We start from the raw sequence: 16866 nt of genomic DNA, 5'->3' as shown, positions 1-16866 counted from the left end.
GTGGAGCACCTGGTAAAATTGAACTGTCAAACTTTAACTTAAAAGCAAGCTTTCTAAGCATTATGTTATCAGGGCTCCTTAAACAACCATTAATAAAGATTATTTTTACAAAAAGAAACTAGCCTAAAATGAAATTTAAAAAATTATCACAGGAACCTCTAGCTGTTTTAATTGGGGATAAGTTTTGGCATTAAGTCTAATGACTCTTCTTTTTTGGTCTATTATTTGTAAACAATCCTTTCTAGTTTCACATATGGACCATTATAAATGAATGAGAAAACCTCAAACCTTCTTTTACTCTAGAGGCATAAAAATGTTGCCCTGTTGGCACAAAATTAATCATTTTTTAAATTTTGTCATCTGGAATGTCAAAGTCTTTGAATCATAGCCGATCACGAAGTGAATGGAATCATGTCTACCAATGTTTATCCAGAAGCTATTCCAAATGTATACAAGACAGCCATTAATCAAACATGATCTACCTGAAATATAGCAGATCATCAAGTAGATATTACCACCACCACCAATGTGCACAAATGAGTCAGTTAAAATCTATACAAGGTAATTTTGACCCATATGAGATCCGTCTGAGAAGTTTCCATGCATCCAAATACTGTGCTGACAATAAACATGATTGTTAATAGTTTAGGCCAATGGCAATTCAGCAAGTCAATACTCTTTTTCAGCATTTCCAGTCATAAGGTAACATCTTGGATATGATTTATGATAACATTAAGTGAGACCTAGCTTCATAAACAGCATTTATTTCTCAGGGGTCACTACTACACTGGGTTAGAGACTGATAAAGAAGGAGGAATTTTCAAAATTGTAAAAAGTTGGGTCAAAATAAGACAGGAGATTTTTTCAAGGAAAACTATACAGAGAGAATGCTAGTTTCCAGCACAACACATTTTAAAAAGTCATCTTAAGAAAATAGCCACATCATTCAACATCAATTTAGCCTACTCTCAAATTGGAATCAAGTCTGTTCCACCAGCCCAAAGCAACAAAAAGACATGCATAGTACATCACAGAGCAGGTCCCTGGGAGGGGAGTTACTGCCATGGGGGAAGCATCTGGAGTTTGGAAAGTTCATTACATCTCTGACAGAGGGAAGGGAAACAATGGCAACTATAATGTAACCTTAAAGAGGACTAATGAAGCCATAGTAAACAAACCCAAGGAGACCGTCTAAGAAGAAAATAAAGAATCCTTAACCCATATTTACAACATTGCAAAAAAAGTCACTAAGTGAATGCTTGGGGGAGTTTGTGTGTGTCTGGTTGGTTTTGTTTGTTTATTTTTTTAATTGTTCGCCTTCCTCTGAAGCACCAGGGATTGGAGGCAGGATGCAGGTTACAGGAACTGGCGGACCAATGGTCTGATTCAGTATGGCAAGTCCTACGTTCCTATAATAAAGGGGAAATTACAGCGTATCACTTTGTATGCACAAAGATCCAGGCCGCACTCACTCTCTCCTTCAAGGCAGCTGAGTTTTCATCAACAAAAATTACTTGATAAAAGTTTAACACTGAAGCCAAAAAAATAGAGTAAATTCAGCAGCAGTGAGCAGAATTAATAAGCAAAGATCAAATGGATAAACTATTTACAATGCCCAGCAGTTAACATGCTTAATATGCTTAGTAGCCCTTTTGCCTTTCACTTATGGCAAGCAAGAAGAAAAATGTTGACAAAGTAAATACCACTCGGCCATCAGAGCTCCCTAAAATCAGAGCACAGTCTTATCTAAATACTTTCTGTAACAATGTAAGAAAATTGAAAATTTTAGTAGTGATAGTTATACACTCATCCTATCATTCTGACTAGAAAGCTCTCTGAAGCCAGAAATGATTGTTTATTCATCGTTGTATAGACATGAAAAGTCGACACTATGTTTTTCATCACTAGTAGGCTTCCCACAAATAGCCAGTGATGGACATTCTTGTCCCACTGATGCTCCATAATAGAAACTAGAATTGCATTAAATCTGCATTAAATGTCCTCAAAATGGAGTTAATTTGGGGGGGGGGGGTTCTGTTTTATCTAAGAACCTTGCAAACATACTAACAATAGAAGTGTTTAAGTGAGGTGTCATTTTAATCAAAACAGCTTCTTGTGTTTTAAATTTGAAAACTCTCATAAACTAATCCCAAGATGAGCGACTCAGTAAATCCAGCCACTCCTGTGGCAAAGCAAGTCTTTATTAACCGGATCTGTTCATAGAAAGCTGAACTGTAGCAGAGCAAGTGCTAATAACCTCATTACCCACTGGGGGCCATGCAGACGGTATGGTGTGGAATCCAAACAAAGGAGGCGGAAAATTAGTTCTAGGATTTAAAAATCAAGGTTCTGAAATAGAAATGGCACTAAAAGGTAGGGACATCCTAGTAAAGGCATGCCAAATAAAATTCAGTTTTTCCATATACATATACACAAAAACACACACTTATGTGTACATTACGTGTGCATATACATTTTTATTCCTCCTCTTTGGAACAAAACTACTAGGCATAAAACAAAACTACTGCATAAGCCTTGGTGTAAAATTATAAATCTATGTTAGACTGACGGTGAATTTATCATCTCAAACAAGCTAAAAATGCCTTGACAACTGCAAAACATTCCTACATGGTAAGTTTATTTTCTCCCTCCATTTCTCAGGATCCACACCTCACTTAACAAATCAATGTATTGACTTATTTTTTCCCATTAATGCTTCCTGAATGATTATAATGAACCTGTTGTTATTTTTTTTTAGCCCCTTGAAAACATGGGCCCTCTTTTCATGAATATTACATTAATAACCTTGCAGTGAACCAGTGAAAGCATGAAATAAGATATGATGCACAGAGTTTACCTGACTCACCCATTATCCGGCTAAGGGCAGCATTTCTTGTGGGTGATTCATCTAGCCCCTCAATCCCACTGTAGAGAGAGTGAGAAATCCTCCGTTCTCGGTCATCCAGCACTGTTTCAATGGGCAACTCAGGTCCCGGGGGGCTCCCAGGTGACTTGAGCTAAAGAGAAAAGGGGGCAAGGAAGAATCAGTACTAGAGGTCCATTTAACAGCATGGGGGAATTATAACAACTTGCCCAAGGCCTGTATCCAACTGGGTACCAAATGAACTAGAACTTTTCACCCTGTACCAAAATAATTTGTGGTGACAGCTCTGCCTAATGACCAACTTTCTGTGCCACTTTGCACTGTGCCCCCCGTGAAGTTCTGTCAGATTTCCACCATACGAGGGAAAAAAATGTATATGAAAGCATTTTTTAAAAAAGATCTGATCCTGTTGCTTATTTTTCCAATTTGACTGTTAATATCTGTTGATGTCAATTTAAGTTATAGTTTAATTTCATATTCTTAATGAGATCTTGCTCTTGCACAAAGAACACTAACAGAATGGGAGCTGGTAAAGTATTAAAAAGAACACCACAAAGTTGGTGAAATCAATAATCACTATTCTCTTACTTTAATGTTTAAGATAGTGAGCATCTGAGATATGAACTTTAAAAGTACATAAAATAAAGTAGAAGGAAGGCACAAATATTCCCATGCTGAAATAAAAGATAAGGATACTTCTATCAACATCCACTAGTCCAGTAAATGAGCAAGAGGGGACACCATTGATTTCTGTGATCATAAACTAAAGAGTCATAAGGCATTTCAAAATGCCACATAAGAAATCATACCTTTTATGGAAATAACATAATTGAGATACTTAAATTTAGACTTGAAAACAATTATGCTTCTACAAGAAACAAAATACATTTATTTATGTGAAGGCCTCCTAACATAGACGCTGAGGTTAACCCAATTCCTAAAACCTAAGTGCATTTTAATGCTAGAATGCAGCCTGAGATAGGGGTAAGTGGCAGGGACACAGTACAACACAGCAAAGTGGGAGAGAGATGCAGTACATTCCAAAGAGATGAAACCACAACTATAGCGGATCCTTCATCTGAACAAATTATTATTTCTGTTAGAAGCTATCATCTGTTTAATATAAATGAGATATTTAATGAAGTTCTGAATTGTAGACTTATCTCTCCCAGTTTGATAAGCACTGGGGAGATTTAATGCATTGAAGGGTCAACACAATTACAATTGGAGGCACGTCAAACTGCAGGAGAATAATAAACTTGTGGCGCTAGTGAATTAGACTCAATAAGGTTTAAATTGTGAAATGAGGATTTGTTTTATTAGGTTTTTTTAAATTGCAGATTACAACTGACAGTTTTACTGAAAAGTAAATTAAATATTCAAGGTCTCTGATGTAAAGAAATAAAAGAACACTTCTGAAGGAATACTATGCTTAAATTCCCACGTACTTTGGGGAGGTGAAAATAAAACAAAAACAGACAACAAAACTAATAGCTTGTTCATTTAAGAATAAATGTTTGAATTTTTGAAATGAGCACATATATTAAATAGACTAGTGCCTGCTTGCTATTCAATAATCTATTTTATAAGGAGACAGCAATACATCCTCAAGTTTGTGTAACAAATGCATTTTGCTGAGCCATAGAACTCTGTAATTTCCTAGGTGATAAAGGGAGCTTATAAGGCTCCTTCATGAAAAAAATCCCTTAATATCCTAGGAGACTATTTTGGAATTTTATAAAAGCCAAATGAAAATACCATTTAGAAAAAAACAAAACAAAACAAACCACCCCAGTACATGCAGACTCTTCTGAGACAAAAACAATAAGATGCCTGTTTAGAATGATCCACATACTTGAACGTTTTCATGGGAAAGATTCTACACCTCCCTACCCATATCTAATTTGCATCTCAAAAGGCAGATTTAAATGAAGACATCAATAGTCTACTACATAAATATTTAACAGACGACACAATGTCTTTTAATTTCTTTTCTTTTTTTTATAAATTGATTGGGGTACACAGTTTTGTTTTAAATTCTTTTGATGAATTTTTTTGTTGTTGTAAGAAAATGAGGTTAAGAAAGAGAAATGTGTCGGACTGGGGAGATGGCAACACAGAGAGAGGAATGGCTGGGCCACAGGGTCCCGGATGGTGGTGCAGACAGTGCTGCCTCCAGAAGCTACCAAGCCTAAGCACATCAGTTAGATTAAGAATAGGATTAAAATCATATTTATTAGGTGAAGGTATCAATGTAAACAGAACTTGACATTTTTGCTTCACTGTTTATTGTTTAAAAGATAAAAAAAAATCCATCCAACTGTTTCAGAAGAGTATTGAATAGCCCATGGACTGCCAAGAGAACAAACAGTTCTGTCCTGAAAAAGGGAAAAGGCTGCGCAAGGATACTGAAACTCCACCTCATGTATTTTGGGCATGCAGTAAGGAGGGGCCACTTCTTGGAGAAGTACATCATGCTTGGAAAGATGGAGGCTCAGCGTAAGAGAGAAAGGCCCACAAAAAGATGGACACAGTAACGGTAATCATGAGTTCAAGTGTATGGGACATGGTAAGGATGGCAACCTATAGAACAAGGTTCAGACCTTCTATTCTTAGGGTCTCTGAATCACAGTCAACCTGATGGTACATAACAGTGTTATTTGTGCTTGACTCTTTAGCTCCATCCTTTGGAAAGCCTTTCTACTTATTAAAAACAAAAGTGGCTCTTAGTTTCAGCAAGAGGATGAGTCAAGTTGGCTCTGTTATAGGGCGACACCATGGTGTTAAAAATAAAACTTCTTCCACCGGATTTTTTCAATGACTAATTTCTTGTAGAAAGTTCTGTTGGTCTAGTAGGTAGGACATGGGCTGCCAATCCAAAGGCAGATGGTTTGAATCCACAACCTGTTCTTTGAGAGAGAGACTGGCAATCTTTTCCTAGGGGATTTATATCCTCTGGAATCCTGCTAGAGAGCAAACTATTAATTGGTTCTACCTCAGTAGCACAAAACTTCAATTTTTCCACCCACCCTTTCTTCTGAGACATTTTTACACAGCCTGGAACTTCTAGCTAGCAGCTAAGGGCTCAAGCCATTTGAACTACTTGGTAATTCAACTGGGAAAAAGTAACTAATAATAACAGTTTGTGGAACAATAGTTATTACAATTTTATTTATAAAAGTAAAAACTTGTATATAATCCCAATATGCAAAACAATGCAAACATTTTCAGCTTTAAAATATATTCCAATATAAATGTAGCATGTCTATAATCAGGAAAAAATGATAATGAATGACAAAAATTGAGTGTTTGATCAATGATATACTCTGCAGTGTAGTATAGACTCAACTCATTCTTTTCTTTTAAAAAAGTTACATTCTTTTTTTTCTGTTTTTAAGATGAATAGAGTCTCTTTGGAGTTTGGCAAATCTTCATTTTATTCTAAGTAAATGATATCAAGAAAATGCATCCAACCTGCTCCACTACAAACATTGAGAAAGTGGCATCAATATACAGTCATAATCTTCCCCAGCAAACCTAACACTCGGTCCCAGGTATGTTACTAATTGATATTTCATTCTTTATAGATGTATTCTACATTATGTCCAATGTCTGGAACAGAGCAGACACTGGGTAAATAACTCGATAAATATTCATTCCTAAGATAATAGAATTAGATATAATTTTTCTTAAAATTGTAGAGAGGTCTTATATTTACTAGGTCATGAGGAAGTATGCATATAAAGAGCACAACACTTGGCTGAAATTAAAAAAACAAAATCTTGACCTAGATTACAGTTTTATATTATTGAAAACAGACAAGGGATAGATAAGCAGACTTACTAATTAAAGGGCAGGTTTCTGCTTGGAAGGAGAGGTGTCAGGAGTTTTGGGGACAGTTTCCGATTCTGTTTTCATACAAGATCCTACTTAATTCTGTTCTCCCCCCGATGACAGTAAGAATTAAAGAGGTGAAGTCAGTGCCCCAAGAGATCCTGTTGATACGTCACAACGTCAGATTGCACTGATGACTCTGATTCGAAAGCTCATGCTTTTATTACGTACCACTTCCTAACAGAATCAGAATATATAAACTGCTTGAATATCACCATCACAGTCAATTAGGCCAGTCACATGCTTAAGAGGAACAGACAAGTTGCTTCTAAATTACTTTGCCACTACCTTGGCCTTACAACTATTAAGCAAATCATTCGACCTTTTTGCATTTATTTCTCAATATGTAAAATGAAGCGAACCATAAATGATACCATAGGTCGCTTTCTATTCTAATATAGCTTTCTAATTCTAAGAGGTATACACCTAGAGAGAGAATTCATTCAAAAGGAGTCCTTGATAACTGAATCCCTCAATATGGGGTCTAAGACAAAAATTTGCCTGCCTATATTATCTTTTGGTATGAAGGCAAAGCTTTATACACAAATACTTTGAGCACACATATGACTAGATTACAAACACTATGTTAAATTATATTTATCTCTAAACATATGAACTTCCTTACACTATTTAAAATCAGCCTAACTGTTATAAAGAAGTTCTTCATAGTACTGGAAGAACATAGTGAGGCCTATTTCTTCCATTCCCTTCTATTCTTTTATACAGTTTTAAAAATGCATCTTAGGGTCATTAACATTTCCAGTCTCTTGTTCTGTGTCATCCACAATACAGACAATAGCAAAATAATGCCATGATGGAAAACATTTTTGTTTTCCTTGAAAAAAAAAAGAACTCCTCTCCTGGAAGACAAATGAAAGAGAAACTTTTTCTTTACTGGTCTCTTTTTTTCTTTCCTAAAAAAGAAATGATGCTTCTTAAAGATGGTTTTAAATGCAATTAAGCACTGGAAATTATGTGAACAACCCCAAAACAGGCAGTTCTAATCCACCAGCTGCTCCATGAAAGAAAAAAAACAAACCACAAAAATGGACCATCTCACCTCATAGGACTTACAGCCGCTGAAAATCCACTGACAGGTCAGCTTTTAATTGATTCAGACGCGAGAGCAGTGAGTTGAGTGGGTGGGTGGGTGAATGAGTGATTAGATGTAAGCAAAGAAAATACAGATGTACTGCAAAAATATCTTTCAGTACCTTGTCTGATGGTTATTTTAGAACTTCAGTCTCTTCTAATAATCTAGTTCTCCCTGTCCTCTGCAAATGATGACACAACTGCTTCCCTCACGATTCAGTGCACATCTACATACCAAAGCACAAGGCTGGGTACCAGGGCAGAAGAGACACACTGGAACGACCAGCACCAGACTGTCTTGGAATTAACCAAGGAAAACAACAATTTGCTAGCAGGCTAGTGTGAAAACTGCTTGATGAAAATTCTTCAGAGAGAGAAATTTCAAAGGCTGTGCAAGCCTCTGTGCGAAGAAAAGGGTCAGAGAAGACATAAGGTAGAAAGAGTAATCAATTTCTAAGAAACCACAAGTAGCATGTGATTGGGGTAGCACAGACTGTAAATGAGGAACAGTGTGTGCAAGATCTTCTAGACATGCATGCTAATCCTGGAGAGATGAGAAACTCTTCAGCATGGAATGAGATCAACTCGTTGGAAACATCTCTCATCATGTAAATCAGAGAATGGCCTGAGAGAGGAGGTCAGATGCACAGGAGTCCTAGAATTTCTGCAGAAAATCTAGACAGATGTTTGGAATCTGATTTAGAGCACAGACAGAGGCAACAGAAAAAGGGGGTTAAATGGAGGGACATATTGGAAGAAGCGTCTACAAATGAAGTAAAACTTTTGAGAATACAAGATAGATGCCAGATGCCTGGATTCTACAGCAGAACAAATCAAAGCATGGGCAATAATTGTCTTTACAGGGAAATACCCATGAACACAGGCTTAGACAACTTGTGAGTAGAGCATGAGGGAGACAGACCAGTAATATTTCAAAGAGAGCCAGTCATAGGACAAAGCTTTGAGCTGAAAATGGATTTATGAGATTCATCAGAAAATGGGTGGGAAATGGTGATGTACAGTGATAGAATAAGTGGTGCCGGGAGCGCTTCTGGAGAAACACTATCACCAACAAAAAAGCTGCCCTCATGCACTGCTACTAGGTATGGAAAGTAGTGCAGCTGGGTAAAAACAGTGTGGCACTTACTCCAAGCATTTCCTATCTACAGAACATGTAAGACACAGTATGTGATGTGTTGCAGTATTCAACAAAAGGTTAGAGGTTCAAATCCACAAATTATTCTGTGAGAGAAAAATGGACTAGGAGCAGGAATTGATTCCACAGCAGTGCGTTTGATTTAGGTTTTAGTTATTCCACTCCTGAGTATTTACCCAAAAGATATGAAAACTGGGAGAAATAGGGGTAGATTAAAAAAAATCACATATTTATATGTGTTTAAATGCCAGTGTTCATTGCACCAGTCACCATGCAAAATATCAGAGGGTGAAAACAACTTGAATATTCACCAATAGATGAAAACCAAAAAATTACATCAGACAGTGACAAGAAGTTACATCTTTCATGTGTTGTGGTAATTAAGAGAACTGAATATGCCATGAACTATCAGAAAAAAGAAATATAGTTAGAAAAAAAATCCAGACTTGCCTGTTCCTTAGGGGCAAAGAAACTGTGACTTTGTCTCATGTACTTTGGGTCTGTTGTCAAGAGACCAATTCTTAGACAAGTAGAAGTAGAAGGTTGATGAAAGAGAGGAAGACAATGCAATGGACAGACACAGTGACTGTGAGAATGAGTTGTGCATGGAGGTAAAGAGGAGGATGGTGCAGGCTGTAAAAGGCTTCTCTCTGGTCACCATGAGTTATAGTTGGAGCAATAGCACTGAACAAGAGTCATCTAGTCAATTCTAACTCATAGCAGCCCTCTATTGGGTTACTGAGCCTTTAAATCTTTACAGGAGGAGATTATTTGTCTCTCTTTCAAGGTGCTACTTGTAGATTTAAAGAAAATGTGATACGCACACAATGGAGTATTATACAGTCATAAAGATAAATGAGACCTGACACACACACTCCAACACAGATGAGCCTTGAAAATAGGCTGAGTGATAGGAGTAAGATACAAACAAACACAAATCATACGTTCTTTTCTATGAAATACTGAAACAGGTAAATGCACACAGACAGAGAGTAGACCAGTGTTTACCAACCGTTGTCAGGAAGGGGGAATTAATATTGTAAAGGTACGGAGTTTTTGCTTGAAGTGATTTTTATTTTAAAAAGTTGCATAATATGATGTATTCATGTCATTGAACTATACAATGGCTGAAATGGAAATTTTGAAGGAAGGAACAGCCATTCTTTAAAGGAGAGTAAGTACCCCGGCCTAGTACATGATCAGAGTGGGTAAGGAAAGAATCCCAGACTAAAGTGATGTTTAAAGATCCCTGAAAGTTCAGGCCAAACAGAGCGAGGACTTCCAAAAAGTGCCTCAAGGAGCTCTGAGCTTGGAGGGAACGAGTTGCACTTGACAATCCTGAGAAATATGGTTTGAATCCACCAGCTGGTCCATGGGAAAAAGATGGGCAATCTCCTTTTGAGTTATTTACTGCCTCTGAAGAACTTCTGGAATGTCAGCTCTGAGTTGGTTTCAAATTGATGGTATACAATGGCCACCAACCAGATTATAAAATAAAACTGGTGAGGCAAGTTGATATTTAATAGAAAAGAAACTGTATCAAGGTGCTATTCAGCACTTCTCATGTATGTGACAAGAGGAATGCAGGACACAACCCAGCACAAAAGTTTTGGGTTTTCTGTATTGTTTGTACAAATCTCCACCTTCTATGTTTTGAAATGGTAAAAAACCCCAAAACCAAAACCAAAACCAACAATGCAAACCAACAATAAAATACCATCGCATTCCAGAAGTAGGAGCAAACGTCAACAAAACAGCACAGAATGAATGCTTGGAGAGGATGTGGAGAGCTTGTAACTCTTAGGCACTCCTGGTGGGATTATAAAATGGTACAACAGCTATGGAGAGCACTTGGGTATTTCCTCAAAAAGCTGTACACAGAAATCCTATAAAACCCAGATATTCCATCATTAGAAAGATCCCAAGAAAATCAGAACCTGAGACATAGATGGTCATTTGTACACCTATGTTCATAGCAGTGTTATTCATAATAGCAAGAAAATGGAAGCATCCCTAATGACCACCAAGTGAACAGACTGAGAAATTGTCATATATTCACACAATGGAATGTTATGCAGCACTAAGGAGTAATGATTTTGAAAAATATGGTATTATTTGGGAGCGACAGGAGAGCATTTTGCTGAGCAAAATACCTCGGTCACCTAAGGACAAACACTGTAAAAGGCCACAATTGTGAAAACAGGAGTATAACTGAGATATGTGTAAATGATCAGAAAGGAAAGGAGAGAAGCGGAGTAGAAAAAGGGGAAGAAGGCAGAAAAATCACTAGGATAGCAGAAGTTGGTGGGTGGTGAGATGAAGTAATGTAAATATTCAATGGGACCTTGAAAAGACGGGGTGATAACTAGCAAGTTGTGGCTGAGTATTATCAAGTCAGAATCAACTCATAGTTGACTATACAGAAGGCAGTATATTGCATGGGAGTGGACCACCCATCTTTTTCCTACAAAGCAGATTGAACCATGTACCTTTGAGTTGATAGCCCAATTCTTTATTACTAAACCAACATCTCTCCCTATAATAGACATAGAACGAAGCAATGATGTCAGTTTAGACACTAAGGTGTGCCTGATCCAGGCCATAGTGTTCACAATTACTTGCTATGCATCAGAAAACTGGACAATGACTAAGGATGACAGAGAATTATTGATGCCTGTGTGTTGTGGTGCTGGAGAAGAGTCGTGAACATACCATGGATCACTAAGAAAACAAATAGGTCTGTCTTGGAGAGGGTGAAACCAAGTTTCTCCTTGGAGGCTAGGATTCTGAAGCTCCATCTCACATAGTTTGGGCAGGTGGCCGGAAGGTCTGGTCCTTGGAGAAGGACATCATGATTGGAAGGGTGGCAGAACAGCGCAGGAGAGGAAGACTCTAGATGAGATGGACTGATACAGTAACTTGGGCAATAGGGATATGTGTGTCAGAGTTAGTGAGACTGGCTCAGGACAGGGCAGGGTTCAGAGTTACTGTGCATAGGGTCGCTATGAGTTGCAGGTGACTCAACAGCCCATAACAAAAACAACAACAATGCTAATTAATATAAAATATAATGGATCTGGATGATTGCATAAAACACAAAGCACATGTATAAAATATGATGCATAGGAATTATTATATGAAAACCAATAAAGCTAGATTTTTAAAAATTGTATTGAAATTCTAGTTTAATAAAGAAAAATGACTATTAGGAAAAAAATTATAAAGCTTGAAATGAAGCATGCAGACCTTGATTCAAAGACAGAACAGTAAAATACAGCTTTGTGATTTTGCCAAAGACTGGAATGCACATCTGACTAATAGACCCAGAAGGAGAGAAAGAAAGCACGTTATTTTGGCTTGCGGTTCATTCATGACAACACAGCGCCTTATGCTTCTATCAATATTTACTGTAACATAATTTACACATACTCTCCCAGTGAGGTGGGGAGGCGTACTTCCAGGGAAGATATATAAGTAGAACAGCAACAAAATCATGTCTTACGCCTTATGGGAAACTGTATTGAGCTACTGTCTTGATATAATTCTTTAGTTAAACCCTGTCAGCACAAAAGGCTTCTCTCTAGTATTACAAAGAAAGTACAGTGCTCATGATAAGATTTTTTTGATATAATTGCTTTATAAGCTTACTCTGTCCTAAGAAATAGTAATAACCAGCAATGTATGAAAATGATACCATAAGGAATATTGAATATTAAAATCTATTACTGTCTACTGCAGCTGTTCCCTTACTTAAATCATTTTCATTCACATAAATTCAAACACAGACGTGATGAGAGACAGAGATGTTTCAGTGGGATTCCAATTCCATGTCTTTTACAGTGCAATGGGGAATAAAATCAGTGCTTTTATCAAAACATTTGCAGGTTGGCAGAGGATTTTTTGCTACTGTTTGGGGAACTATAAGGAGTACTCTGAATTAGACTAAATCAAGTCCGGATGCAGGAGTCTTTCTTTCCAATATTTCTTACAATTTCTATCCAGTGCCTTCCCCCGACTTGCAAAGTTTCATAGTCCACAGGGAGGTGTATAGCTAAGTCAAAGGCGGTGCCTCTCTAGTGGTTCGAATCTACTAGGAGCTCAACAGGAAAAAGATGGGCAATTTCCTTCTGTGTGACTGACCCACTAGAGAGTCAGCTATGAGTTAGTTCTGACACTACAGCAATGAGTTAAGTTCTAAAAGTTTCAGGGTTTGTTGTTTTTGTTGTTTTCTTTTAAGGATAACTTTCAGAAGGAGTGACAAATGTTAGTCTAAATTTAAGGACTAAGATGATATATTACCCAGCAGAAAATAAATTCTAATAATTCTAGAATTTTTCTGGTTGATTTCCCACTGTATTTACCAGGACCTAACCCATTGTTTGGACACATCATGGATATTCAATAAATATCTTTTGAATGAATGCTGCCATATAGAATGTGCAATAACTCTGTTGGCCACAGGGGAAAACCCTAAGAATAATGTATCTAGCAAATTTAAGTATACAGAATAGTTCATGCAGCACTTTGCAGGATGACACAAAAATGGTCAGTAAGTGATTTGACAGCTAATAAAGACTGCTGCTAAGGAAAACCAGTGCAGTGACTTACTGTAAGAGATTAGCTTTTATATTTATTTTTACATATATAAATTCTTTTAATGACTCCCTTTTCCCTACTTTGGGATATTTTGGTAAGACTACATTGCTCTCTTACTGTGACAGAAAGTGATATATTAACTATACATTCTATCCCAGAATACTTGACTCTGCTCCTGCGAATCCTACACCTAAAACAGGAAACTTGTGTCTGAACAGACAAGGGCATGCTGCATGATTCAAAATCAGGAAAGGGTACATCAGGGATATACCCTTTGTCCTAAGTGTCAGTGACTCACTATGAGCGAGTAGCCTTCATATTTATTTTTACACACATAACTGTTTTTAATGATGCATTCTTGCCCCCTTTGAGGTATTTAGATAATATTACATTGCTCTCTTATGGTGAGAGAAATTGATCTTTATACTTTTCATTCTACACTTAGTAAATAAAATAACATAAAATGTTGGTGCAAATAAATGTATGGTCAAAAACTACTTCAAAAGTGATTGTTTTGTCTTTGACTTGAGCCCCCTGAGCTCAAGTCCATTTTTCTCTGCATTGTGTATCAGCGATTCATAATAGAAGTGAGCACACTGTGAATAATTTACTCTTTAGATGGCTTTTATAGATACATATATATAATTTGGTTTCGGTAAAACATTCTTCTAAGTGGTATAGCACTGATCTGTCCATTTGCTGTACAGAGGTAACTCGTGTTTGCTGTGATGTTAAATACTGTGACATGGATATGTTAAATGTGATAATGGTTACCCATGTTGGACAGTATTTGGTGGAGCTCCCTGATTAAAACAAGCTTGGAAGCAGGTTGGCATCCACTTCCAAAATAGCTTGCCTCCGGAAACTCTATGAACTTGGAGAAAGGATGAAAGTTATACAACTGTTCAGGTTTTTCTTTCATAAGGTTGCTCTAAGTAGACTATGACTCGATGGCACTTAACAACAACACCATGTATACCATAGAGCTCTGATGACATAGTCTACAGGGAGTCGCACTGCTAACTCAAAAGCTACATAACTCTGGTAGTTCATATCCACCAACGCCTCCCTATAAGAAAGATGGGTAATCTCCCATCATATGATTTACAGCCTGAGAAAACCAACAGAAGGTTGCTTCCAAGACAGTTCCTAGTACACAGCAGTTAGTAGTAGTAAATAGTGTATGAAAGTCCTAGGAAATGTTATTCATAGTCAGATTCTAATTCTCATTAAGGAAATCTGTTGGTGTAAAGGTTAAACATTCGGTCGTCGGCCTAAAAGTAGGTAATTCCAATCCCCATCACCACTGCACAGGAGAAAGAATCAGCTGATCGGGCAGCTCAATCTGGTTACATGAGATCACTGGGTGCCCAAGTCAATTTGATGACTCACAAAAACGATACTCTTCCTCACTCATTGCCACCTAGCAGGAACCAACTCACAGTGATGGTCCTGTGGGTTTCTGAGGCTATAAATCACAGAGGAAGAGTTTACTCATCTTTTTCCATGAGCTGATGGTAATTTGAACTGCCAGAGAAGCTTGGGCTTCAGGTTAGTAGTTTAATGCCCTACAGACTCGGCCACTAAAAACAATGTTGTTGTGTGCAGTCAAGTCATTAACGACTCACAGCTGATCACCCAGCAGTTTTTTAGAAACAATAAATCACACGGGAGGAGACTGCCCATCCTTCTCTGGAGGAGCAGCTGGTGGATATGAATCGTATGCCTTCAGGATTGCAGCGCAGCTTCTTACCACGGGGCCCGCTGTTGTTATCAGAGCACTATTATTTCTTTTCCTATCAGCTATCTTTGGAAGGAGGAGTGGCATCCACTTCCATAATAGCTTGCCTCCGGAAACCCTATGAACCTGGAGAGAGGATGAAAGGCACCCAAGCTTCGAGGACTCTCCTTCATAGAGTCATTATGAGTTGCCTGTGACTCGACGGCACTTAACAACAACAACAACAACATCACCTATCTAAAATTGGCTTGCATGTTACAGTCAGGCTGTAAGCTATGCCTCAGGGTCACCCAAGGGTGACAGGTTTCAAGAATAAAAGCTTGCTGATTTAATTCCAAAACTCAAGTAAAGAACACTAACAACACTCTGTGTGTCACTACAGAATATCGTCCGACATGGAGCTGGAAGATGAGCCCGTAGCCTTGGAAGGCACTCAAAATACAGTGTTTACAACAATGGACTCAGGCATAGCAAAGATCATGGAGATGGTACCAAAATGGGCAATATTTCACTCAGTGGTATGTGAGATTGTCTTGTATTAGAGTCCACTCAATAAAAACAGCATCATTTCTGGCTAACTTTCAAATTTTCCATTAAGAGAGTATACTTTCACATATTGGGGAAAATAGATGTAAACACCTTTAAGATACAATATTCTGTGCCTAGTTAAATACACTAGCATGCATTTGACCAAACCATGGTTTATTTTACAAATATATATGGATACACACCCACCCAGAGAGAAATGGAGATATTACTGTACGTATGAATGACTCAAGAACAAAGTACTCAAGTAGAAGATAGTCTACCATGTCTGAAGGAGGTTGGAAATAACAGTGAGAACAAAAGCGAGCTTTCTCAAAGTGTCAAAGAGAGCACTAACTTACAAGAAAGTTAGACTCAACACTACAAAGAATTTTTTAAAGGTATTTCATTTTAGGTAAATGAGGAAGCAAATTGATGTTTCACTGTTGCTCCTCAGCAAAATCACTTCCTAAGCATAACAGTAGGGAGCTCTCGTGGCCTAGTGGCAAGAAGCTGAGCTGTAATCCCAAAGGTATGTGGTTTGAATCCACCAGCTGCTCTGTGGAAGAAGGATGGGCAATCTCCTCCCATGTAATAAACTGCATCTGAAAACCCACCGGAGGGTCAGCTGTGGGCTGGCATGGACTCGATGGTACCCAACAACAAGCAACAAGCATAACAGTGGAATCCCTAGATGATGAAAATGATGTGAGTTTAACCGGTCTAGCAAAATTCTACTCTATTAAACCTGGGCTCAAACAGGAGTCTCCATTGACTTGTCAGCAACACTGAAGGCACAATGCTGGTAACTAGCAAAGCAACTGTTTGTCCTCAGCACAGAGAAGTGACCCTGCCTTCAAGAAGGTATACCTGCTAATGGAGCCTTTCACATCAGTGTTACCATTTAGGTCGGCCATAGAAACTATTACCATATACTGAGAAATATTCTGAATGCAGATGTAAGAAAACATCCACATA

The 16866-nt window shown here is 37.8% G+C and overlaps 1 protein-coding gene across 12 annotated transcripts in view; it reads right to left on the bottom strand.

Annotated features, from left to right (window-relative positions):
* Positions 1-16866, bottom strand: part of PARD3 (par-3 family cell polarity regulator) — an 869174-nt gene that overhangs the window by 330929 nt on the left and 521379 nt on the right. For 10 of the 12 annotated variants that reach the window (XM_006888934.1, XM_006888940.1, XM_006888941.1 and 7 more), the window contains one exon: positions 2867-3017. In XM_006888934.1, the coding sequence (XP_006888996.1) occupies positions 2867-3017 (151 nt within the window). Of the gene's footprint in view, positions 1-2857; positions 3018-16866 lie in introns of all 12 variants that reach the window. The other 2 variants (XM_006888931.1, XM_006888935.1) reach the window with 1 other exon arrangement.

The sequence above is a fragment of the Elephantulus edwardii genome, unplaced genomic scaffold (genome assembly GCF_000299155.1).
Source record: "Elephantulus edwardii isolate Elephantulus edwardi_28Jun2011 unplaced genomic scaffold, EleEdw1.0 scaffold00073, whole genome shotgun sequence".
Taxonomy (NCBI): domain Eukaryota; kingdom Metazoa; phylum Chordata; class Mammalia; order Macroscelidea; family Macroscelididae; genus Elephantulus; species Elephantulus edwardii.
Note: the sequence above shows the minus strand (reverse complement) of the source record. Positions and strands in the feature narration are given on the sequence as shown.